The sequence below is a fragment of the Gracilinanus agilis genome, chromosome 5, assembly GCF_016433145.1.
Source record: "Gracilinanus agilis isolate LMUSP501 chromosome 5, AgileGrace, whole genome shotgun sequence".
Taxonomy (NCBI): domain Eukaryota; kingdom Metazoa; phylum Chordata; class Mammalia; order Didelphimorphia; family Didelphidae; genus Gracilinanus; species Gracilinanus agilis.
Window position 1 is genome coordinate 155,961,482 of NC_058134.1, and position 26,491 is coordinate 155,987,972.

General features: G+C 37.8%; 1 protein-coding gene across 1 annotated transcript in view; it reads right to left on the minus strand.

Annotated features, from left to right (window-relative positions):
- The window catches only part of LOC123248609 (gamma-secretase activating protein), a 107,230-nt gene extending 88,119 nt beyond the window's left edge, over positions 1–19,111 (minus strand). The window contains exons 1-3 of the mRNA XM_044677441.1: positions 18,950–19,111; positions 5,772–5,848; positions 3,761–3,817 (exon numbers count right to left, since the gene is read on the minus strand). Of these exons, the coding sequence (XP_044533376.1) occupies positions 3,761–3,817; positions 5,772–5,848; positions 18,950–19,064 (249 nt within the window). The 5' untranslated portion in view covers positions 19,065–19,111. The remainder of the gene's footprint in view (positions 1–3,760; positions 3,818–5,771; positions 5,849–18,949) is intronic.
- Between the last annotated feature and the right edge of the window lie 7,380 nt (positions 19,112–26,491).

Here is a 26,491-nt window from a genome sequence, read left to right on the forward strand (position 1 = left end):
AGAGAGAGAGAGAGAGAGAGAGAGAGAGAGAGAGAGAGAGAGAGAGAGAGAGAGAGAGAGAGAGATGGGGGACACATTTTATCAGAATCCATTCCCTTTAGATTTTGGCTCCTGAAACCTGTAAGGATGGAATTTGTGCAAGGGGGATGGGACCAAAGGAGCCAGAGAAGGCAGTTACTGTCAGTTGCTAACAGTTGAGACCAGAGAGGATTCTGGGAATTTCTTCAAGGAAAAGAAGAGGAGAGGTCTTTGGGCTGAGGACTGAGAGAGGGAGGAGGTGGAAATCCCAGCTCATATCCAGTCCTGAGGGCTTCCTGAGGATCTTTCTTTTGGAAATTGAAACTCTTATTCCCTGAGAAAAGCCATTCCATCGCATCTCACCCATCAAGATTTCAATCATCAAATCAGCTAAGTTTGGACTCCATTTTGGGAGAAATCTCTTACTCTCCTTCACCCATTACCCAACCTTGCTGAGAGACCTCTTTCAGGCAAAACTTACAATTATAGAAGAGGATAGAAACAGAAAAATAGAAATAGAAACATAAGGAGAAGGGACGAGGGGAGAATCTTAGGAGTAGGAACCACTAAGGTTCCCACCTAAGTGATGGACTCCATAGGAATAGCGAAGAGGGCACCCCAAAATCCCTCTGCCCTTCATCCCTTTCCCTAATCCCTGATTTGCAAATAATAAAAAAGCCATTCGTCAGTCAGATACATTCCAGAGTGCCTGAGAGACTACAAGGGAGAAAGGAACCACTGCTTGGTCTGGCTGCCTGCATCTTGAAGCCAGACCTCCTGCTGTGAATTTAACTGATTTGGGGGAGGTTTGTGTGAACCCTGTCCTTATTCAGGATTGGATTGGGGTGCCACATACCTCCTCTTATAAGGAAGCCTTGCCCCCAGCTTCTGTGGGGTGGCACGACCATCCAGGTCACCCAGTTTTGGGGTGATACCCCCTTAAAGTCTCCCAGGGCATATTCATCCCCAGGGGAGTGCTACCACATAGACTTTCTCTGCCTCCCTTCTATCAAACATTCATGACTGGCCTTTTCATTCTTATATACCTAAGGGTCATATTCCTAAAGAGAGGGCAATCATCAGTTATGTACCATACAGAACATGCCCAAGTCCCCCAAAATGCCTTCTGTCATTTGACCATGCCCAAATATTCTATCTGGATCCTCATCTATGCTATCTCCATACATGTCCTTTCTGTAAAACCATAGAAATACAAAAGCAAACTTGGAGGATTAACCAGGCTACAATCATTCAAAAAGCATCGATTAAGCACCTGCTAATGATGCAAAGAAAGGGATAAGACAGTCCCTGTTCTCAGTGGATTCATAGTATAATGGGGGAAATAAAGTACAAAAACAAAACAAACAAACAAAAAACCTTGTACCACAAAATAGAGACAGGACTAACAGACAGAAAACATTGTGGCATTAAAATAGGGGAAAGCTTCTTAAAGAAGGTAGGATTTTAGCTGGGCTTGAAGAAATCCAAGGAAGCCAGGAGTGAAAGAATTCATAGTATGAGCAACAACCATTAAAAATGTTGGGTGTCTAGAGATGGAGTGTCTTGTTCAAGGAATGATAAGGAAACCAGTGTTACTGGATCACAGAGCATGTGTCAGGCAGGGGGCAGGGTGGAGAATAAGTTATAAGAACACTCAATCTCTTCCTGTAAATACTCTGGCTAAAACAGTACTGTACCAGCAAGACAGAAGTGCCCCTACAATCAGCTAGCATTGTTCCAGGGGTTTTCAGTTCCTGTGGTAGGGTGGCAGCCACCCAAAGCAATATCTGGAGAATATCTGGACCCACAGCTGTTCAACCACAGCTTAAATGGGGAGGAAGCATGGTACATACAGTCACCACAAGGGGCCTCTGTCACAGGCTCAGTTCTTCCATGAAATAATATCATTGAAATAATATCATGCTTCATCTTTCTGTGGGGTTTTCCTGATCTTGCTCTATTTAAATCTCTCTTACACACACACACACACACACACACACACACACACACTCACACACACACTCACTCTCTCACTCTCTCTCCTTCTCTCTCTCTCTTCTCAGCTTTAGATCTTTTTGTTGTCAGACTTAGTTCATAACCCCCTCTTTCCTAGCTTTTTAAAACATTTGCCTTTATAACTCTTCAGTTTTCCCAAAGCCTCACTTGCTATCAATTCAGACTATATATACTCTTCGACCTCTCACTTTATTCCCATTGTTCATTCTTTCTTTTTGTGTTCTCCTCCTCCTAATCTGTAAAAGATAACTACTGACAAAGTTGGCCCCTAACTAGTCAGTCTATCACACACACACACACACACACACACACACACACACACACACACACACGGCCATAACACTGTACTGGGCTCTCTTCTCTTCTCCCTCTATACTGTCTTACTTGGTGTTCTCATCACCTACCATGGAGTCAATGATCTTCTCTAGGCAGATGATTCCAAGATCTACATAACCAGCCTTTATATCTCTCCGAGTTTGTCATGCTACCAATTGTCTTTAGGACATCTCAGATTGGACATCTCAAATTAAACAAGTCCCAAACAGAATTCATTATCTTTCCCCCAAAAGCATTCTCCTTCTAAACTTTTCTATTATTGGTGAGGGCACCACCAAGCTTCTGGTCACCCGGGCTGAAATCTTTGTTGTCATTTTGCATTCACATCATACTTCATTCTACGGCCAAGTCTTCTCATTCTTGCCTTCACAACATCTCTCATAGGCTCCCATCCCTCCTCTGACATTACTACAGCCTGGGGAAAAGATCTTCCTTGCCTCATGCTTGGACTATTGAATGGCCTCCCCTTGCTTTCCTTTCCCTCCCTCAGGCTTCTAGCCACTAAATTCAGTCCTCTAGTCAGCCACCAAAGAGATTTTCTTAAAATACAGAGATCTGGCCATGTCACTTCCCTGCTCAATAAACTCCAATGACTCTCTATTACCTCCAGGATCAAATCAAAAATCCTGTTTGGCTTTTAATGCCCTTTGACACCTGGCTCCTTCCTATCTTTCCAGTCCTCTTATACTTTATTCCACTCCAAGTCCTCTAGTACTCCATTCCCCAACTTCATGCTTTTTTACTAGCTTGCTCTTGCTTGGAATGCTCTCCCCCATTACTTTAATCTCCTGACTTCCTTCAAGATTCAGCTCAAATCCCATATTCTGAAGAAGGTCTTTCCTAATACTGTTCTTCCTTCCCCATTGTCCATGATTATTACCTTTCAAATACTTTGGATATAATTTGTATTAACTCAGCTGTTTGCATGTTTTGTTCCACAGGGGAAGGTGAGCTTTTTGAGGTCAGACCACATTTTTGCCTTTCTTTGAAGGCCTGGGGGCCTTCAGCACAATTTCTGGCACACAGTAGATATTAAATAAATGTTGACTGACTAGCACTTGTTAAAGAGTGAAGCCCTGAAACAGAAACGTGCTTTCTCTTCCTGCTCTTCACCTTGCTGATATTTTAGCCCAATCACTGCTTAATGTATATAACTTTAATACTGTATTTGAAAGCACTACAGGTTAGGAATTTTTCATGTTGATGTTAGTATTTTGATCCAAGAACTCTTGAAATCTTTTTTATTTTTAACGAGAATACAACCAAGAAAAGGGCAAACACAGAAAGATTTAGGAAGTTATTTATAACTAAGAAACGAGAAGATAAATGAAAGAAAAGAGTTTAAAAGCAAGAAAGTAAGTAATGAGCATAACAGAATTCCTGTTCTTACCTCATTTTTTTTAGTGTGCAAATCATATAATCCAAAGAAGACATTCTTCTTGCTGTCCTATTAAAAGAAATTAACTGTTTATAACAATAACAAAAAGATGGAAACAAAACAATTGCCCAACCTCTGAGTCTGAGGAAATGGCTCATTAAATTATGGTATATGAATGCACTCTTAATATTACCATATCATAAGGAATGGCAAACAAAAAATCCAGAGACATGAATAATTCAGAGAAATATACAAATGGTGCAAGATGAACAATGTTTTTCAAATGATGCAAAATAGAACCAAAAAAACGCCATACCCAATGACTACAATAGTATCAAAAAAAGGTGACAAGACAAATTGGTCAAATGTAATAATAGGCCTCCCTCAGTAGCAAAAAATATCCAAGTTAAAGGACATGTTCCTACTTTCTGTTATTGGCAAACCCAGATTTGTTTAAGTGTTTATTGGGGAAGGGTCTTCCTTAAATCAAAACAAATGATATACTTTTATTAATATAAAAGTAAATCAGTCAGCCTTTATGAAATGTTAAATATTTTGAGCAGCTGAGATCCTGCTGATTCAAAACAAAAGTTCAAATAAGGTAAGAGTTTGGCAGAAAGTAGGCACTGGATGGTTATGTCAGCGTGGGAAACACATTGTCTCCTTTAAATAGGCTAACCATGTATATTGAAAGACAGGAAGTAGTACTCATAGCCTCAGATAAAATACTTTGGCAGCTAAAAGTATGATTTGACTTTACATAGTTAAAACAGTATACTATCATTGAAGAAAAGCTTTGGGATAGTTTGTATTTGTTTTTGTTTTTTTTGAGATTTTGTTGTTGTTGTTGACTTTCACCTTTAAAACTTTAACTATTTGAACCTCAAATAGCTACCACAGCTTGGGACAAGGTTGTCAAATTTTTTTCCTGAAAAAGACCTGAATATGCCTAATTCTGCCTGATAAAGAATTTATGCAAACGGTGCTTTAAGCTTGCAAAAAAAACATTTTTAGTAAGTTGTTTAGAGGTACAAAACTGTTTGTAGTCTTGGGCCAAGTTATCCATTCCCATATCCATATCCCAGGGGCAATGGCAAGAGAGGGAAAAAAACCTATCTGTACAATAATATTTCTAAGGGCATTATTTATAAGACCAAAAACTAGACACAATCTATGACTATAACAATTGGGGGAAAGGTGAACAAATTGTTCTGCACAAATGCAGTGAAATATTATAGTACAACAAGAAATTAGAAATGTGATGAAAACAAAGCAATATGGAAAGACTTAGACAACATGATTTAAGAGATAAAATGCTGGTCTTGGAGGACAAGAAGACCTGAGTTCAAGTTATGCCCCTGAAATGCATTAACTATATGACATGAGCCTCTCATCCCACCTCTCAGTGTCTCAGGCAACTTTATAAAGCTGAGGTACAGACAAATTGCTATTATGTTGGTAGAGGAAGCTATTGTACTAGAAGTCTGTAAGTTGAACAAGATGGATCAAGTCACAGGTCCAGAACAACAACAGCAACAACAAAGTATTGTAATAGGAAAATGTATTCAGTGAAGGAGAAAGCAGAATCCAAAAAATGTATACTGACAACAGGTAAAGAAATAATAACAGAATAAAATCATGGAAAATACTAAGAAAGGGAGGAATAAAGCTTAGAGTAGGAAATATTATGCTGTTAAAATTAATACACACTACCCAAAAAGCCTTATAATTTATTTAACTTAATGGCTTCATGAATAATCATCTTTTTGTTGTTTTGAGGCATATTTGAATATTGTTAGCTGATGATTCTTTACAGCAATTAATTATCTTATTTTCAGTATTTTAATGTGTAATTTTCTTTCTAGAAAAATGGAATAATGCAAGAGTTTCATAACATATGTAGCATTTTAAAATTGAATTCTAATATATTAAGTCTTACCAAAAACAAAAATCATAGGCTAACGGTTAACACTTAATTTTTCATCACAACATCTAATTCTGTGTAAAGGCAATACTGACATACCTTACAACTGTAAATAACTTTTCCATTTCTTTCGATATTGACTACACGTAAGGTTTCATAATTATTCTCAACGGGATCTGAAATAGGACAATATTAAGTTGAAGAAGTAATAGTGCTTTTGTAAACTGCCAGAAAAAATAGATTTTTTTAGATATGTGAAGCAACATCATCATTTAGTATTAATAAAAAAAGAATTATTAGTGCCTAGCACATAGTACATGTTTAATAAATACTTGTTGACTGACATAAAGTCACCTCGCACACCAGGAAAACCCCTTTTACAACAGAAAATATACTCTTGGTCATGATTGCAGATGCCTCAAAGACTTTTTTTTTAATCCTTACCTTCCATCTTAGACTCAATATTATGTATTGGTTCCAAAGCAGAATAGCAATAAGGGCTATTTTAAAGTTAAAGTTAAGTGACTTTGCCAGGGTCACACAGGTAGGAAGCATCTGAGTTTACATTTGAACCCAAGACCTCCCATCTCCAGGCAGGAAGCATCTGAGTTTACATTTGAACCCAAGACCTCCCATCTCCAGGCCTGGCTTTCAATCCACTGAGCCACCCAGCTGCCCACTTCATAGACTTTTAAATAAGATAAATGATCTCTTTGATACTGGATAAGGTTACTTTCAACAAGTCAACAGAATCTAGGTTTAGAAATAATATCTAGTCAATTCAACATTATCATTTCACACATGAAAAACTCCCCCACAAAAGCAGTAATTGGAACAAGAAACCACTCTGACCCAGTACTCCTGTCCAGCAGATTACTCCTCTAAAGACCCTTTTCCACCTAATAATGCAGATTAAACTTAAAAGCATGTCATGCCTTCTGATGAAAAATGCTACAGAGAAAGATCCGATGGAATCTGAATGCAGATCAAGGCATACTATTTTTCACTTTGTTTTCTTTGTGAGTTTTTTAATACATATATAACTTTTTATATCATATGTATAAACTGTATCAAATTGCTTACCATGGCAAAAAAATGGAAAATGAGAGGGTATCCCTTAATTGGGGAATGGCTGAACAAATTGTGGTATCTGCTGGTGATGGAATACTATTGTGCTCAAAGAAATAATAAACTGGAGGAATTCCATGTGAACTAGAAAGACCTCCAGGAATTGATGCAGAGTGAAATGAGCAGAACCAGGAGAACATTGTACACTGAGACCGTAACACTGTGGGATGAGCAAAGGTAACTGACTTTGCTACTAATACCATGATCCAGGACTAGTCTGAGGGACTTATGAGAAAAATAATGCACATTTAGAGAAAGAACTGGGAGTAGAAATCCAGAAGACAATATGTGATTTATCACTTGTTTATATAGGTATGTGATCTGAGGTTTTAGTTTTAAAGGATTACTCTTTTACAAAATGAATAATATGGAAATGGGTTTTAGTAATAATGTGTATATTTTATTTATATATATATACATACATTTGTATATTTTATATATGCACATATAAAATATACACATTTATATATATGTGTGTGTATATACATATACACACAAAATATATATCCCAGTGGAACTGCTTGCCAATTCCAGGAGAGGGGAGGGATAAAACATAAATTGTGTAACCATGGAAAAAATGTAAAAGAAAAGAAAAAATAAATTCAAAAAAATTGCTTACCTCATTGGGGTGGCAGGGGGGGAGAGGAAGGGAAGGAGAGTCTTTGGAACTCAAACTTTTAGAAAATGAATGTTATAAAAACTGTCTTTATGTGTAATTGGGAAAAATAAAATATTGAAAAAAGTATGTATATTGTGTAAAGGGAACCCCTTCCTCCCAAGGTCGTGAACTTTCTGCTAGTCCAAGCTAGCCCATTACTCCAAACAGAGGTCACAGGCTAGGAGCCCTAGGATCATGACCTGAAACTAAGGGTTATGATTCCAAGTCAGAGAGACTTTGATTGGTTCCTGAAATGTGCTAGACCAGCACACAGGGAAAGGATGTGACGTGGAGAAAGAGGACTATAAAAAACGAGACCATAGAGGAGACTGGGTTCTTTTCTGGAGGTCTTTGATTGGAGGTCTTTTTGTGATTTGGTGTTGGTGGCTCAGGTGGAAGATACTCTCATGGACTGGTAAGATTAGGGTGGTAGGCTAGGAAATATTTTTCTATTTCCTTCCCTCCTTATTTCTTAGACTATATTTATATTAAAATTAAATTGTTCAAAGATACTATCATCCTCGTGACTTAAGGGTTAATTATTTTATAAATGGTGACCACAACAATCTTTTTTAACTAATATTATATTTCCAAACCAATCGCTAAATATTACATTTAGCATATTACATTTGGCATATTAATTTTCATTACTACAGTTCATATAGGTATAGAAAGAATAAATGTAAACTAAATACAATTTCATTTAGGGAGAGATGGTGCAAGCAGTTGGGTGATCAGGATGTAGACAATGGGATTCAAAGTAAATCTTGAAGGAAGTAAGGGGCTTCAACCACTAGGTTGAAGTCATAAGGAAATGCACTTTAGGCATGGAGGACTATGAATACAAAGGCAAAGAGAGGAGAGATGGAATGTTGTTTAAGACAACAGCAAAAGGCCAGTTTGTCAGAGCCACAGAGTTCCTGGAGGGGAATAATGTATAACAAGGCTGGAAAAGTGGGTTGCAGACAAGTTGTGAATATGGACTTTAAAAACCAAACTGAAAACTTTGTGTTTTATCCTAGAGGCAATGGACACTCTGCTTATATTAAGTGGCAGAGGAGTATCACCATCAGACTTACATCAGAGGAATATCGCTTTGGCAGATGACAAAAAGATGTTATCAAGAAGTGTTAGATATGTCAGCAGACTGAATTGGTTGAGTCCAGAGGAAAAGAAGAATAGAGGACAAAACTCACATTATGGATTTGCGAGTCTAAAAGAATAGTGGTGAATTTGAGAGAAAATGAGATGGGTTTGATGGGAAAGGGAATGGGTTCTGTTTTGGAAATACTGAGTTGGAGATGTCTGTGATACATCCACAGTTTGAAATGCCCAACAAGCAGCTGGAAATAAAGTTTGGAAGTCAAGAGAGACCCTGGAGCTGGATGTATAAAATCACCGTACCACCTGTTAAATTCCCGACCATCCTTTAAAATCCATTTCAAATGCTGTCTCTTCTAGGAAACCTTTCCTGGCACCTCCTTCCCACAAAGTAATGATCCTTTCTTCCTCATATCTTGCCTAGAACTCATTTTTAAAAACACTTGCCATGTGTTATAATACTTCTGTTTGTATCATATTTCTCTAGACAACCATAATAACCTCCATAAGGATAGTACCCTATTCTAACTTCAACTATGAGCTTCCCCCCTGCCCAGGCCCTCTAAGGAAAAAAAATTCTACAGGTAGTAATATATGATTGATGAACTTTGATATTTCATTCACCTAACTCTGGATTTGAAGGCCAATAGCAAATACAAGTTATAAATACAGGATTCATCAAGGAAGAAATAGCTTTTTTTACTTCCTCAAAAACTTATCAAAATGAATATTCCCTTGGGGCATGTTATGGGGTTTGTTGTTTCAGTTTCCCCAAAATACTAGTGGTGTTTATTTTTTATAGGAAAAATATATGTCTACTGAAAGCAGCAAATTATATGATAGAACATGATAATCATTTTCATATTGTCTTATAATTTGAGACAGGTTTGAATTTTTATTCATAATTAGAAAAATAAACCACTTATCCCAAAAGAAAGATCAATCTCTGGTTGGCGCCTTAGGGCAAAGGTATGGCCCAGATTAAAAAAAAAAAGTAAATATGACAATGAACTCTAAAAACTAAACTTTAGGTATGTGTAAAGAAGGAATTTCTCAAAAAGGAGGGCTCTCAAACTATAACAAAATTAAACAACCACACCAATGCAACTAATAACAATATGGAAATAGGCCCTGAACAAGGACACAAGTTACAACCAGTGGAAATGTGCGTCGGCCATGGGTGGGGGGAGAGCAGGGGGTGAAGGGGAAAGTAGGGGTATTTAGCATGTAAACAGGTCAAAAATGAATATTAATAAATGTTATATTTTAAAAAACTATAACAAAATTAATATTATGCTCATCTCGTAAAAATTTTAGAAATATTTCCTCTCACAGATTACTGTGGAAATCCCTTTGCCTTGACACAATTTAGAATGTAATATTTTATTATTATTTTGGGAAGAACTTTTCCCCTCAAGATTGTAATGATGCTGAGAGATAATTTTTAAAGGTTTTAGTTCATCTTTGTATGTCCCAACACCTAGAATTGTGCCTTGTAAGAATCTGGTTCCATATAAATCATATTTTTTAACTTATCATTTTCATATCAGTAGAAAGTTAATGGAAGGAAAGATCCTCCATTTGCTATAGGTTAGAAAAGTGAATAACTATTACATTAAAGGTCATTTTCACCTGTTAATATGTGCTGGAGCCAGAAATAGCCTAAAAGGTATAAAAAAAAAAAACATAGAATTCTACACATTCCCTACCCAGTGGATTGATGATCTAATCTGGCAGATGGAATAGACTCAGATGCTCAGAATAACTTTGAGGGGAAGGACAGGTAGTAATAACAGTACAGGGATTACCAGTTCCTACAAATGACATATTGTTTTTAGTCTAAGTTGCATGAGGCTTTAGAGTGAGTCAGATTTAGCAACCCAGGAAATTCAGAGACAAATGTTTCCCCACAATTTTTTACCCATCAGCCCTTTTGACCCTGAATAAGTTGCTCGTGTCATGCTCTCTATGAATAAGTTTAATTCCATGTTTGCTTAATCATTCTTTGTGACCATTCTCCAATTAAATATCATTGGGAAGTCCAGAAGAAGGAAGTGTTGTAATTTCAAATGAGGAAATGTGGCTTAAGTGCAATATACTCAGCACTTGTGAAAAAAATGGATACAACTCTCAACACCAACCTTGCTAAAATGGAGAGAAGCTAGTTTTTCTTTTTTAATGACTACGAAATCACTGCTTATATGACTGGCACTATTGTGCCACATTTTCTGTTTTGTGCGCTTCTACTACCCAAGTTCAAGCACAAATGGTGTCACTTGTGAGAATGTGGTAAATGACCTAACTTTTTTTTTAATTCTTAGAGACAAAAAGTACTTCTCACCTTCAAATGATAAATAGAGTAAAAATCAATGCCTAAACAATGCTCTGTGTATAGCAGACAATCAATGATGAATGAATTGAGATGAAAAGTACCACTTTCCTCCCTGCCCAAAAAAGGGGAAAGCTAAGTTCTCAATACTGTACATGATTTTTTCATAGGTGCTGAGCAATATTTGATACCTATTTTGAGAGCTTGTCTAAACAACTTTTAAATCCTCCCCACGTGGTCTGAGGGCTCATAATTATCAAAGTGTACTCTTCCTGAACCAAAAGGAAATGAACACCATCATGTGAGGTGCATTTCCCCAGATGAAGGGGCTAAAAAAGGTTTTTTTTAGGTGGAGAAATCCTAAGAAATAGGAAATAGACATAACAACTGAACAAGTGTATCAAGAGTGGTATAAATAAAGAAGGAATAAACTCAGTAAAATACAGGAGATGAAGAATGATAGAATCAAGAGCTAGTCAACCTTTAAGCCATCAAAATGGAGTACTACATATTAGATGAGCAACAAAAATTGTGATGAGGAAATTTTCTTCCAAATCAGCCCAAAATAATGTTTCTAATGTACCTTTTAGCTCAAAATCTAAGATATCAAGCTCCATGGATGATTTCATCCCTGAAAAATTGGGGGAGGGAGGGTAAGAGATCACATTTCATGATTATAACATCAATTAGAATCATTTTAGAAATCTGAAACTGTAGTTTAAAAAAATCTTATCTTCCATCTTAGAATCAATATTGTGGATTAGTTCCAAGGCAGAAGAGCAATAAGAGCTAGGCAATATTAAGTGATGTGTCCAGGGTTACACAGCTAGAAGTGTATAAGATCAAATTTGAACCCAGAACCTCCATGTAATTGAAGGGATGTTCATCAATTGGGGAATGGCTAAACAAGATGTGGCATATGATTGTGATAGAATACTATTGTGCTACAAGAAAGGATGAGGGTGGTAGTTTCAGAAAAACATGGCAAGATCTATATGAACTGATGCAAAGTTTAGTGAGAAGAACCAGGAGATTATTGTGTACAGTAACAGCAACATTGTAATGATGACCAACTGTGAAAGACTTGGCTACTCTGATCAGTACAACAATCTGAGACAAAAATGAGGAAAAAACACTACCTACCTCCAGAGAGAACTGATCAATTCTGAATGCAAAGTATAATTTTCTCACTTTTTCTTGCTTTTTTTAAAAATGGGGCTAATGTGGAAATATATTTTGCATAATTTTACATGTATAATTACTCTCATATTGCCTTCCTTCTCAGTGAGTGGAAGAGGTGGTAGGGATGAATGGAGAGATTTTGGAAATAAAAATTTAAAAAAAAAAGAATACTAAAAATAATGAATTTTTTAAAAGAAGAAAAAGAGATAAGGCATATAAAGAAGGAGTATTATGATGCCTTCCTAATTCACAGTTTAAAGAAAAAAATTGGAGCTAACAGAAAGGCAATTTTGTAAATCAAATTTACAAAGAAGAGTCAAGAAAAGATAGAAATGGGAGGAGTGAGGAAAGGAAGGAAATAAACATCTTAATTCCCTACTATGTGCTAGGTATTCTGTTAAGCACTTTTAAAAATTTATTTTATTGATCCTCACACTAATCTTGTCAGGGTAGGTACTATTATTATTCCTGTTTTACAGAAAAAGAAATGGAGGCTGAAAAGTTAATTGTCCTGCTCCATCCAAGTCACACAGCTAGTGTCTGAGGCCTCTGAACTTAGGTCTTCCTGACTTTAGACTCAGTGCTCTATCCACGAAGCCACCTAGCTGACATAAAGCCATGCTTTATTTTATTTGTCATTGTGCTAGGAATTAGGAGTGAGGCAAAATTGAGATATGGCTGTCCTCATGAAGCTAACAATCTAAAGGTGGATAAAACACATACAAATTCTAGCACAAGGATTACTGCACAAAATAGAAGGACTAGACGTGGAGTCAGATGGCCTAAGTTCAGCATCTTCCTACCAGTGTGAACTTTGACAAATAACTTAAATCTGTACATTGGAGAACCTCTCAAAATAAAAAGCTATGTGCAATCCACTGTTCTTTCCACAAACTGTATATCAAACATAAAATTTCCTTCAACAAAAAAGCAATGATTCCAGTGACTATGTAAAATAAGTGCATGGCAAAGACAAAATATATCTACCAATTTTCCCCCAAATAGCAAAATTCTACTAGGTTCACCAATTCTTGTTGAGATTCTAGTTTTGACTCTTCTCTCTTCCTCATATTCCCTACACACATACATACATACACACACAGACCAAATTTTATTGATTTATCATCTGCCATTTTTTCTATCCATCCTCTTCTTATCACCCTAAAATTCTCAAAGCTTCTTAGAGTTGGCATATCGCACACATACCTGACTAGGAAACAACATGTACACACTAAGTGGTCATCCAGCCTTCCAAGGCAGTAGATTCTACTTTAGAATAGCTCTACTTGCCAGAAAATTATCCTTGTAACCATCTGACTCTCTGCAACTTCCATCCATTGTTTCTGGTTTTGCCTTCTGGGGTTCTGCTGAACAATTCTGATCTCCCAACTATGTGACAGCTTTTCAGATGCTTTAGGTCAGCTATCATGTTTCTATTAAGTGTTCTCTGTTTAAGGTTGAGGAAACCCTGTTTCATCAATGGATACACCCATCAAAAGATGGAAAAATGAATAGAGCATAGACTCCACATTTCCCTCTAGGAATTGTGGGATGTGTTCCAGATTGCCAATGTCCTTCCTAAAAAGGTGCCCCAACCTGAACATAAAATTCTTTATGTGATCTGCTCAAGGCAGAGAAGAGCAGAATTATTAAGTTCTGCATTCTGGACCCTAGTCCTTTGTTAATGAAGCTTAAAACTGCATTCATTTTTTTTTTTGGCTACCATGTTGCTAGACTATTTATTCACACTGTAGTCCACTGAAAGCATCGATTCTTCTCACAAAGAGAAAGAAGCAGATGTTTGCAATAATCAGAGATATTTGCAGTCACTCTTAGTGTTTAAATGATTTGTGATTCCTTTACAACAATGACAGAAGAGGTCTTCCTTACCAAAGGATACATAAAAGGGATGCCATTAAAGTAGGAAACAACATTTCATAGTAACTATTAAGGAAAAATGTTTTGGAAGGGATTTCATATTGAAAAATGAAATTTAAATGTTTTTAAATGGGTTCATTGTGTCATATTTCAACATTTGGGCTATAATCACATCTATGTGTTAATTCTTGGAATGAACAAAAACAATAAATCAGAAATTTTCTTGACATAATTTTCATTATAATATTGGTCAATAGTAGAATACGAACATCCTTTGCCTCAAATTTTACTTCAGCAACAAGCATGTTGTAAGTCATTGTGAAAATAAGGGATTCATCAGTTTTCTCAAGGGGCTCTCTTAATCCTTTGATATTCAAAGCATTCTTCTAAAAAGCCCACCTGGTCAACAAAAAATGAAAAGGGTACAAAAATACTAGAGTTCAGTGAAGAAAGATGTGGCTTTATGAATAAGGACTAATTTGAGTTGTCAGTTCTTTAATGAATAGTTTCTGATTATGACCTTTGCTTTCCTATACAGCCTCATTAAGTTTGGATAGCTTGACATAGTAGCTATAAGTGTCAAGTCAGAAAGATCCCACCTTGAATACATATTTGCCATTGGAATACATCACTTAACCCCTTAATATCCCAGGAAACTCTAAGAATACAAATTATAGGGCCATTGATAATCTGCATTAATAAGTGGGCCTTCCTATCTGAGAATTCTCTACCCAATGAAACCACTGACAAAAACTTTTTTTTTAATTTCCCAGCTACAGGGACTTAAATAATGAATATTCAAATAACAGACTCCTAACATACTCAATTATTAAAACTCAGCAAAATAAAAAAAAAAGGAAAAAGCAATTAAATAAGGAAATATGAGGTGACATGCACCTTAGGTATTGGTAGAAGTTGCTTCTGAGTTTGCCTTAAAACACAAGTTTAGTGTCAACTTAATTCAAACATATTTCAACCCCTTGGAATGGGCTGACATGGCACCAATATACCAGATTCCCAATATACAATGGCTAAAATATTCACAGAAACAAATATTGCCTATAAACTAGATCCACCAAATAAGGCACCTTTTTCTAATAATTCATTTGTCCACATTTTAATAATTAAATAAATTATTTAGTGGGCAGTAGAAAGAATCGATAGAATGTTTTGGGGGGGAGTTGGGTTTTTTTAACCCTTAACTTCTGTGTACTGGCTCCTAGGTGGAAGAGTGGTAAGGGTGGTCAATGGGGGTCAAGTGACTTGCCCAGGGTCACACAGCTGGGAAGTGTCTGAGGCTGGATTTGAACCTAGGACCTCTCATCTCTAGGCCTGACTCTCAATTCACTGAGCCTACCCAGCTGCCCTGATAGAAAATGTTTTTGATGGAATATAGCTCCTCTTTTTTTTTTAATCTTTTCTTTCTGGAATGAGCTAAATTTGTTACACCCTTCACCCTTATCATGACCCTATTTTCCCATATCTCTTTCCAATTCTGGCTTTGCTTGACTCCTTATTCCCAAACCAGCAACAGTCGCTTATATGATTCTAACCAGGTCTATGACCTTTTACTTTCACCCTCCTAATCCTGAGCCCAAGGTATAGGTAAAATTCATGCCACCTAAGTCCTACTCCCACTGCCAGGCTGCTAAATCTCAATAGAGAAAACAACAACTATTTCATCATTATAAACACATGTTACACAACTTCAGCTGGGTTCTCCCAACTTCTCTTACCTAAATCACTGACAGTAGCTTCCTATTAAGTGTCTCCCTACTTCCAATTACTCCATCTTCCAATTCAAAAACACTCACCTGCTCAAAATTCTCCCACTTCTAGTTGCCTACCAAATACAGTATAGTCCACACAATCTAGTTCCCATTTTAAGAGCTACTCATCTCCCCATATGTTATACATTTCAGGAAAGTTGAATTTCTTGACATCCCCAAACATATCTCACATTTTTCTGCCTCTAATCCTTTGTTTACACAATTCCCTAAGCTTCCAATGTCCACTAAACCCTTATCTCTACTTGCTGAAATCCTGTCTTTCAAGGTCAATTCCAAAGCATCTGCTTCCATTAAGCCTTCCCTGATTATCATTTTTCTCCCCAAGCCAGAAGTAATTTCACTCTCTTGAGAACTCCCTTGGCATCTCATTTGTGATTTCTCAAATTCTTACCAAATTACTTTATTGCTGTATTACTGTTATTGTATTATAGGTATTATAGGTATGTTGTTGTATTATCATACTCAAACTCTTTGGGGACAGGGACCTTGTCTTATTTATCTCTATTTTTCCCAGTATTTAGCATAGCTTCTTTTTTAAACAAGTACTTCTAAAATGAATGAACAAATAATAATAATAATATTTATGTCGCACCTTAAAGTTTGCAAAACATTTTACATATATTACCTCACTTAATCCTTTGGATAACCCTATCAAGTAAGTGCTGTAATCCCTATTTTACAGGTTAGGAAACTCAGGCTATGAGGTTAGGTAACTTGCCAATGGTGATATAACTATAATGCCCAAGTAGAAAATTCCTTTGATCATGGAAAATTCTGTAAAGCCAAGCATTCAATAGGGTCATACACAGCTTTTCAATGACATCCATCATGAAATGTGGGGAATTTCACATTTCATGTAACTTTTAATTAGCAGTCACCTGTTACTTAGCTATCTAGGGTAGATGCTGAGAGTGTTCCTGTGTGGTTGAAAATAGGCAGATTTAGATCCTTACTGTAGATCCTTACTTAATTTTTAAAATGTAACTATTTCAAGAGGGAGGAAATCACCTCTAACTAAGAGGCTCAAGGAAAGATTCAAGGGAAAGCCTTGAAAAAAGACATGGATTTCAAGAAATCTGAAAACTATTTTGGTTGAATAAAGTAGGAGCAAGTTTACTATCTTTACTACTAAAAAGCTTGTATTTCAAAAAAGTAACAAGTATGATATTATAGATTATTAGCCCATCAAACTGCTACTTCAAATGGACACAGATTAAGTAGTTTCCTAAGCAATTTATATGACCAAAGATCTGCCTTTTTCTCTTCCTTCTTCCTCCCCCAAAGAAGTTTTATCCAAGAATAATGCAATTGGTAAATAAATTAAGCCTTAGACTAAGCAAATTTACATTACTGCTGTATTTGTCAGAAGCAAACAGCCTACAAAAGAATGTAATACATCAACATAAATAAATCTACAATCTTCAGTCATAAAATACAGTGGCTACAAGGGGGAAATAGAATTCTATTACATGAAAAGATTCATCACTGAGAGAGCTCATGGTAACTAAGTATTTTCAAGAGAACAAGGAAGAATTTAGGGAAAACAGGGAGATGGGTAATAGAAAACTAAGCAAATCAGGTTGGGTCTCAGACAGACAAAAAGATGAGGATCAATGCACTAATGAACCGCTCTGATCATGTCACTCTCCTAGGCAAAACTTGCAGGAACTCCTTTAAGCCTAGACAATAAAACAAACTCCTTCCTTAGGCCTTTTAAGGTACTATGATGGTCTGACTCCATCCTTTCTCCCCAACACTATTCTCCTTCCCCCAATCTCCTTCCAAACAATCTGACCAACTACTACCCAATTTCTTTCTTCCCCTTCCCACCTCCATGCATTTGTCCAGCCTGGGTTCTGAAATCATTCTCTCCACCTCTATACTTCTTGAAATCCATGTCCTTTTTCAAGGCTTTCCCTTGAATCTTTCCTTGAACCTCTTAGTTAGAGGTGATTTCCTCCCTCTTTCATTATCTTCTTTTTTGGTTTTTCTTGTACACTTATCTCATTCTAATTTGTATTCTAACTGTTTCTAGGTTAGATAGCAAGCTCCCTGAAGTTAGGGAAAATGATTCTTCATCTCCGAATCCCTAGTACCTAGAGCACAGGAGACGATTACTAAATATTTAACTGAATTGAGGTGAACAGTTTACCTAGGATGGTAGATTCCAAGAGCACCATTAAATAAACAGGCATTATATTAGAAAAATGTAAAGAGATGGGAAATAATTCAGCAGTTTGGGAGCAGGAACCAAGTTAGCCAAAATCTCCCTCGTGGAAGGGAAATAAATTCATGGCAGAAGATGTTTAGAAAGTCATCTTTCCTTTTCTCCTACAATCAGTCTGATTTGTTTTGTCCCAACTGAAAACTAAAACCTCATTCACCTATGATCTGGGCCAATCCTTTCTGGGAAAGAAAAAAAAAATAGAGCTGAAGGCAAGGATTTTATCATCCTCTTGCCAGCTCCTCCTTAACCAGCACAGGTAGAATGGAAACTCCCAAGTTTCGTCTTTCTATCTCTATCTCCCCAGCACCTAATAGTGCTCGGTATTGAGTAGGTATTTAATGCTTGTTTACTGATTGATAAACGGAGTTCTCAAGTCGGCAGGTTTCATAAATATTAGATCCATACCCAAAGTGTTCCAAGCACTGTACGCGACTGTCCTGGCCTTCTTAGAAAGTCTATTCCAAGGCAGGATGTCCTGAACATCATCCACCCGCCTCTTAACGTCATTTGGTACAAATATCCCACAGGTGTAGATTGTGCTGCTGGAGAGAGACCTGCTTCTTTCTCTGAGTGCATGTTTACCTTTCTTTTTCTCCATATCGTGTGGGCCGCTTTATTTGGCAGAGCCCTCTAGCTAGTTTCATTCAGCTGCCCAGTGAACTTTTCCACTAAGAAAAGCGCCACTCTGACGTGTCAGAGAACTCCTTTCCTCTGACCTCTACTGGGTGCCAGCGGAGAAAGGGCAGGAGGTCTCAGATGCCGGGGAGTTAAGAACTTCAAGGTGACCCACTCAACCTTAACCTCCGAGGGGATGAGGGCAGGGGGGAAACCGAGGTCCGCGAAGAGCACCCTCCTCTCCTGGGCCGGTCAGTACCCCTCCTTCCCCTACTCCCCAGTTTAGCCGACAGTGGGACTGCTAAAGTTGAAACCCCTCAGGAGACCCAACCACAATAAGCTTCCAGCGGCGCTTTCTTTCCTCCTCACCTAAGCCTGCCCTCAGGCCAGCCACGGGAGTCACTGCCTCCGCAGCCAAACGCTCGACTAGCCAAGGGACCACATCCCGATGAAGATCAAAAGCGGCGCTCAGCTGGAGAAGCATCGCGCCAGGCTAGGCAGCGGCAGCTGCCGGAGGCCTGGACCGGCTCCAGCCCCACGCGCCGGGCGCATTCCCGGACACTGTCTGCGCCGCCCTTCTCTTCTTCGAAGTTTTCTGCCCGATTCTCCTCCTCCTCCTCCTCCTCCTTCTCCTCCTTCTCCTCCTCCTCCTCCTCCTCCTCCTTCTCCGGGGCGGCCCGCGAGGCTGGGCACTAGCTTGTTCTCTCACTTCCCAGGACCACGCTGGTTCCAGGCGCCTGCTTTCGGTTTTGCTCTGCCCCGGGTACTGTCTCCTCCCACCGACCCCGCGCCTGTCAGTCCCCTGCTCTGGCTAGGGCGCTAGCTACCCCAGAGAAGCACCTTGAGCCCCCAGGAGAAGGGAGGAGAGGGCAAAGATGGAACCTGTCTGTGTGAAGGTGGGAAGAGGAGTGCCCCGCCTCCACTCCACCCCTAGTCTTCCTCTTCACACTTGCCGGGGCCATGCTTAGACGAAACTGGCGGGTTAAGATTTGTACGATTATGATTATTTTTTTAAAGGGCCCTTGAAAAAGGTATGGAGTGGAGGGGTCGGTATTAGGGGTAGGAGCTAGAAGTTGCTGTCTTTGCTGGTGTTCAGTAGTCTCTGTGAAAAAGTGGGGCAGAGAAGAGAGACAAGCAGGCAGAGAGACAGGAAGGAAGGAAGGAAGGAAGGAAGGAAGGAAGAATGGAAGGAAGAATGGAAGGAAGAATGGAAGGAAGAATGGAAGGAAAGAAGGATGGATACATACATCCTGCAGGCCTTAAGAAGTTTGTTGGGGTGTGTGGCTTTTGATTTTTAAATGTAATGGTCACTTGGGAGATAAGAGAGGACCATCCAGGGATATTCTTAATTCTCTCATTTCATGAGTGCTTCAAATATTGAAGCTTTATCGATCTACAAGCAATCATTAGGTGCTTACTTATTCACTAGATGAGACAGCTGCATGGCTTAGTGAATAGAGCCCTTGGCCTTGAGTTCAATTCGACCTTAGATATTTACTGTATGACCTTATGTTTGCTCCGATGCAGTCAGGTGGCTCAGTGGTTATGGTACTAGAACAGGAATAAGGAAGACGAGTTCAAATGCAGCCTCGAATACTCACTAGTTGTGTGCCAAATAACTTAACCTCTTTGCCTTAATCCACTGGAAAAGGAAATGGCAAACCACATATCTTTGCCAAGAAAATTCTCCTTGGGTTCATGAAGAGTCATATACAAGTGAATAACAAATTTGGGAGGCAAAAGATATGCAGAGGCAAAGATGAAATAGGGCTGGCCCTAAACGAGGTCACATTACATTGAGGAAACAGTGTGTCCACATATGTAGAATGCCCTCTGGACTACTTCCCTAAACTCACATTTGCATTCCTAGATTTTGTCCACAGTGCATAATTATTTATTTGAGGTTCTAGGGATAACTCTTATGGATATTCACACCAAACACTATAGCTCAAGAGCCCCTACTGGTTTATGTCCCATTAAAAATGAGCTAGTGGACTCAATTAGGTTTTAGTGAAGTCATTTATTCACTCAAATGGCATAATGAGGACAGTTGTTGCAAAACATAATCCCATCAACTAGGGACACACTCTCCCACAGATACACCCTGTCCATAAAGAGACTACATCCTTAGATTGCATCGACTGAATATGTGGGAAGGGAGGATCCATTTGCACCCTACATTGCATTCTTTCCCAATTAAATATATGCTGTCTCCAGCAAATCAACTGGTGCTTTTCTTTCTAGTCTAGGTAGTACAGTTAACCATCTGGAATTAACATTGTTCAGTACAGATAAATGCCTATCTGAGTGCCAATGGATCTGTTATGTGCAAGCACCAAAACAAATCTATTTTGCTTATTGATCGAAGGGTGAAGGGGTCACCTTCAGGTCTCTCTCAGTAGAGCCCCATATATTTTAAGAGTTCTGTTAGTGCCAGGTTTGCATTCTGGGGCATGAGGGAATAGGGTGGAGCCTGATTTTCTTTTCCATTTTATTCTCTTTATTGCTTTTGAGTTGGGAAAGAACTTCACAAAACACCAAAGCAAGTGGTAACCTACTTTAAAATGATATCTGCTTGTTAAAATTGCTCAATATTTCATTTGCTGGATTAATCAAGAAATAAACATTTATGAAGCACCTGCCATATGCCAGGCACTGTGCTAAGAAGGAGTACAAAGACCAAAATGTCCTTTTCATTATATATATTTCTTATTTCATTCCTACAATATCCCCAACTGCCTAACACAGAACCAAGTGTATAATAGGGGCTTGATGTCTGTTGAATTGTTGAATTAAGATGAATCCTTTTATTTGCAGATAATATTGTGTTGATTTTACTAAAGTCCAGAATGCCAGATGGCCTACATAATCTCAAGAATAGTTAGCCTAAATCATCCATTACAAGTAAAGCAAAATGAATGAAGAATCTTAATACTCTGAAGCCAGATGATGACATTCAGTTGAATGGCTACCCATTGATTCAGTGTATCAATGCATATCTTGGATGGGTGCTATAGCTCAACATTAAACTGGGACCAGAATTAACTGAGAACAGACTGGATTGCTCTTGAAATACTGTATATGTTCACTGATCCCAGGTTATCCCTTACCAAAAAACTCCATTATTTTAACACTTGTCTTCTCCTGGGGCTACTATATAAATGTGAATCATGGAACACTTCCATCTTAGGAAATTCACAATGACAGATGGCCCAAATGTCAATGGGAAAAAATATGGTTGGGTATAAGAAGGTAATAAGTATTGCCATTGACAACTTTGCATGTGGAGAATGTAAGAAAAGGTATCATCAATATTATGCATAACCAATAAAAGAGGTTGGGAAAATCATTTAAGAAGAATGAGGCATACAGAGGACAAGCTCTTATCCAGGCTATATATAAGTATATTTTACTAGTGAAGACCTATTTATTTCACTGCTAGGCATTTACTCCAAGGAGATCAAAGATAGACTATAAACCAAACATGTGCAACAAACTATTTATTGCAGCACTTTTTGTTGTAACAAAGAACTGGAAACAGAATAGATGCCCATCAATTGGGAAATGACTAAAATATATATGAAATACATAAAAACAATGAAATACATAAATACACTGTAAGAAAAAAATATGAAAAATACAGAAAAGCATACCCCCTTGTATGCCTCCTTTATGGTCCCTTGCTTCTTCAGCTACTTCAGGAATATAAAATATATTTAGGTAAATAAATAAAAACTAATTTCAGAAGACTCTAGTTTTCGCTATGGGTAAAATCTTCATAGGAAAGAGGACCTAAATTGAACACTGACTCTAAGAAGTGAAAGTGATATAGAAGAAAAGGCCACACCTAGAGGACAATCTAAGACAAAAAGCCAATTTACTGAACTATAGAGAAAAAGAATCACAGGAAACAAAATTCTGGAAATATAGATGAGAGCCAAACTGTGGATAACTGCAGATGCCAGATGCAGATGCCAGCCTCAGCAGTGGCTGTTTATCATTGAAGTAATAAGCTATTGATAGTTTTGGAGGCAAGAATTCCATATCTAAGAAATGGAAAGTAAAATATCTTTCCCATTTGAGGGGGGGGGGCCAACAGTTTGCTTTAAAAGTCAGGTTGAAACATTCAAAAATATGCAAATAAAAATAAATAGGTCAGGCTGGAGTGGCTATAATTATACTCAGTGCCTCTTAATATTTATCTTTTCTGCTTATTTATTGCTCATTTTTACCTTTACTTTAACTAGTCAGTAGCCTGACTCTACATAGGCAATTTGTTTTGAAATGATGTCTACATCCATAACCAGGTGCTTCCTGTCAAATACGTCAATTCCTTTTGTGTATGTGATGTTGTTCAGTGTTTACCATATCCGGCACCTCTTGACTTGTTTCTTGAAGAAAGATTCAGGATACACAGGCATGAGATATGAATCATCTCAAAACCTTTCCTCATTCCAAATCACATTTTCCAAAATATGTTGGACCATGCCAGTCTTTAGATTAGAGTCACCAAATATAAAGGCAATAAATTGTCTTGCTTTAACGGTGCTTGACAAGTTTGTTGTAGAATGTTCTTCTTCATCCTCTGCAAAAGATTTTGGCACAAACATTTTAGTTACCATCATAGAGCTCTTCTTACCCATGTTTATCATGACTTACTAGTCATGAGTCATTATGAGATGGCCAGATGACCTAAAAATGAAGTCTTGTTTTCTTTCTGCTTATAATGAAACTAGCCACCAATTCCTTTATTTGCCTTCCTGAGAAGCCACTGAGTTTCTACTTAGCTTCAATTTCTAAATACCTTCTACTTTTATTTATAATGAGACTATAAATATTAAGGTAATTCATTTTCTCCAGCAGTGCATCATTGAACAAACATCACATTTAGTGTAATTTGGCAAAATTAATATATATGGTCTAAGATTATGATCTTTTGATCTTCTTTTCTGCTATTATACCACAATCACGAGGGAGATGGATAAAGGGCCAGTTTATGTTTTTCCTTATTTTCTGGATTTTGTTGTTTAGTTGTTTTTTTGTTCTGTCAAACTCTTCATGACCCCATTTGCAGTTTTCTTGGTATAGAGATACTGGAGTGGTTTTCCATCATTTTACAGATGAGGAAACTGAGGCAAACAGGATTAAGCAACTTGCCCAGGAACACACAGCTAGCAAGTATATGAGGCCAGATTTGAACTCAAGAAGATGAGTCTTTCTGACTTTGAGACCAACACTATCCACTGTGCTACCTAGTTGAACATTTTTTTTCTGGATTGCCATAACCAAACAGGTCATTACCTGATGGCTAACAAGCTGGTGATGAACTTCTCTGTTTTTAACTAACCCTGTGCTCAGGGAGCAGGAGCAAGCTGTTGCCAGAACCATACTGATGGACTTTCCTGTTTGGTGGGACCTATCAGGACTTCTTTCCTGCTGTCAAACCCTTCAAGAACCCAGAATCTCTTTCATCCTATGATAAGGCATTTTGTGTGTGTATGAAGAACATATAAAGATAAATAAGATAATTTCCTGCCCTCAAGGAATTTAAAATCTAATAGGAAATTTAAGCTCATTTCCTGAAAGAGAAGAGGATTTAAAGTCTGAGAACTTGTGGTTATACCCTAACTCTATTGCTTAATCTCTGTGTTACCTTGGGTCAATTTTTAAAATTCTATGGGGCCCCAAATCCACATATCTAAAATGAAGGTGATCTACCAGGTGACCTCTAAAATACCTTCCAACTCTACATTATATGATTATGTTATACAGAAAGAAAATGGTAAGTTCATGAGAGGCTCAAAGAGCTGAGAGGTCAGAGGGGGAAAAAAATCCTCTCTGGGTAATCCAAAACTTTCATGAAGATTAGAGAGTTGAGCTGGGCTAATTTTAATAGAGATGGGGGTTGAGAGTGGAGGGTGGAGTGTTCTGAACTGGACCCAACTCGGGCAAGTCCCCTGGTAATTTATGTTTGAAGTAAAACAAAATGGGACACTGCTAGATCATTCAACAGTTACCAAGAAGAGGTATTCCTTGAGGATATCTTGAGTTGGTTCAGCTAAATGAATCCCTCCTCCTTCTGACTTACTCATTGTGGGACACCAGCCAAACATCAGAACACATCTCTGTCTCCTTGTGGCTCTTTCGTAACTAGATGGCCAAGAAGTGATGATGTCAATTACCTGAACCTTCAGTTGTTGAATCAATCAAATCTAAAGGATGATTTTAATATGCCTAAAGGAAAAACTAGCCCAACTTGAATGGAGGGGGGGGGGGGAACGGGAGAGAGAGGAAACCAAAATGGAGGTTAAGATATTGCTCCTACCCAAGGAAGATCCAGGTGTAAAAAAACAGTGTAAAAAGCATGAAGGCAAGAAGATATTTGAGGAACTATGAATAATTCAGCTTGACCTTAACATAAATTACATGGAAAGAAGTGTTGTGGAATAAGATTGAATGGATCCACTGATGTATTGAAATTTAAGGGACTTTTAAAAACCTTTACTTCCTTCACTAATGCTCCATTATTCCATCTTAGCCCTTTGAAAGTATTATTATTCTTGCAACCATAACAAAAAGTAACCAGTAAGGAATAAATCCAGGAAGATTTTTGATTCACCTAAATTAAAGGAGGTACTAGGGTTCTAGAGCCAACAGAAGCCCTGAATTTAAACTCTGTAAGCCCAGATTTTTTCTGGGGTTGATTTTCTTTTCCAGTGTAAAACTCCTACCTGCTTGAATCAGCCCCAAAGAATTGCTACAAAAAATAACAAAGAGATTTTTATAAATTACTTATCACAAGCAGGCATTTTGTACATTTAGACAAGGATGTGTTCCTGGGAAAAGTACTCTAAGTAGAAATGCTGGAAGTGCGTGTCTCTGCAAGAAGCTTGCTAGCAGCTGCTCTGTAAGGGGGACAGAGCCTCAGGAGTTCTGTTCTCTAACCACAGAGATCACAGAGCTGCCGGGGTATCAGAGACAGGATGTAAAATTGGAATGCAGAAAAGCCGCTGGCATCTATCTGTCAGTAAGCAACCCAGCCTTGTTTTGGGGAGCCTCTTCCCACATGTAGCATTTCATCTTAACTTTCATGAGCATTTTGTGATGAAAATAAGGAAGAGCTAACTAGCACTTCTCCTTCAGGGAGAGCAGTGATCCATGTGGCTGTTTTTAAATAAATTCTAAATACCTTAGAATATTCCTTAGACTGGAAACTGTAGTTCTCACCTTCCTCCTCACTACTTCAGGGACCTGTTGATTATCCTCCAATCTGCAGATCTCAACAGGCTTACAGGATGGACTGAATTTAAGATGAAGAGACTTAGGAAAAATGTAAAGTCACCTTCTTTAAATTGTCTTAACAGAATTAAGCTTTGTGAGGCCTCATCTGGAGAACAAGGTATCCCAGATGACTTAGCAAAGTTTTAAGTTTTAATAGCTTTAACTATCTTAAGCTTTAATAACCTAAGACTTTTGGGATATCTTTTGGGGTAGTTGTTTCTGGGTGCTATACTTTCATTCACTAACCATTTATTAAGTGTTTACTATATGCCAAATGCCATGATAGGTAGTGGAGATACAAAGACAAAAATAAGAAATCATCTCTTATCTTCAAGGAGTTTATATTCTACTGGGGAAAAGCAGCATGCATCCAATTAAGTAAATTCCAAAATATATGCAAATAAACACAAGGAAGTTTCTGGGAAGGGAGAGAAGGATTAGGAAAGATAAATTACTTTGCTAAATTATTGATAGTTTTAACTAACTTTTTAGTTGGATTTTCCACACATACCACCAGAAAATTATAAACCAATCTCATTAATGAATATGGATGCGAAAATCCTAAACAGATACTATCTAGGACACTATAATATGTCACAATTGTGACCAAAAAGGGTTTATACCAGGAAT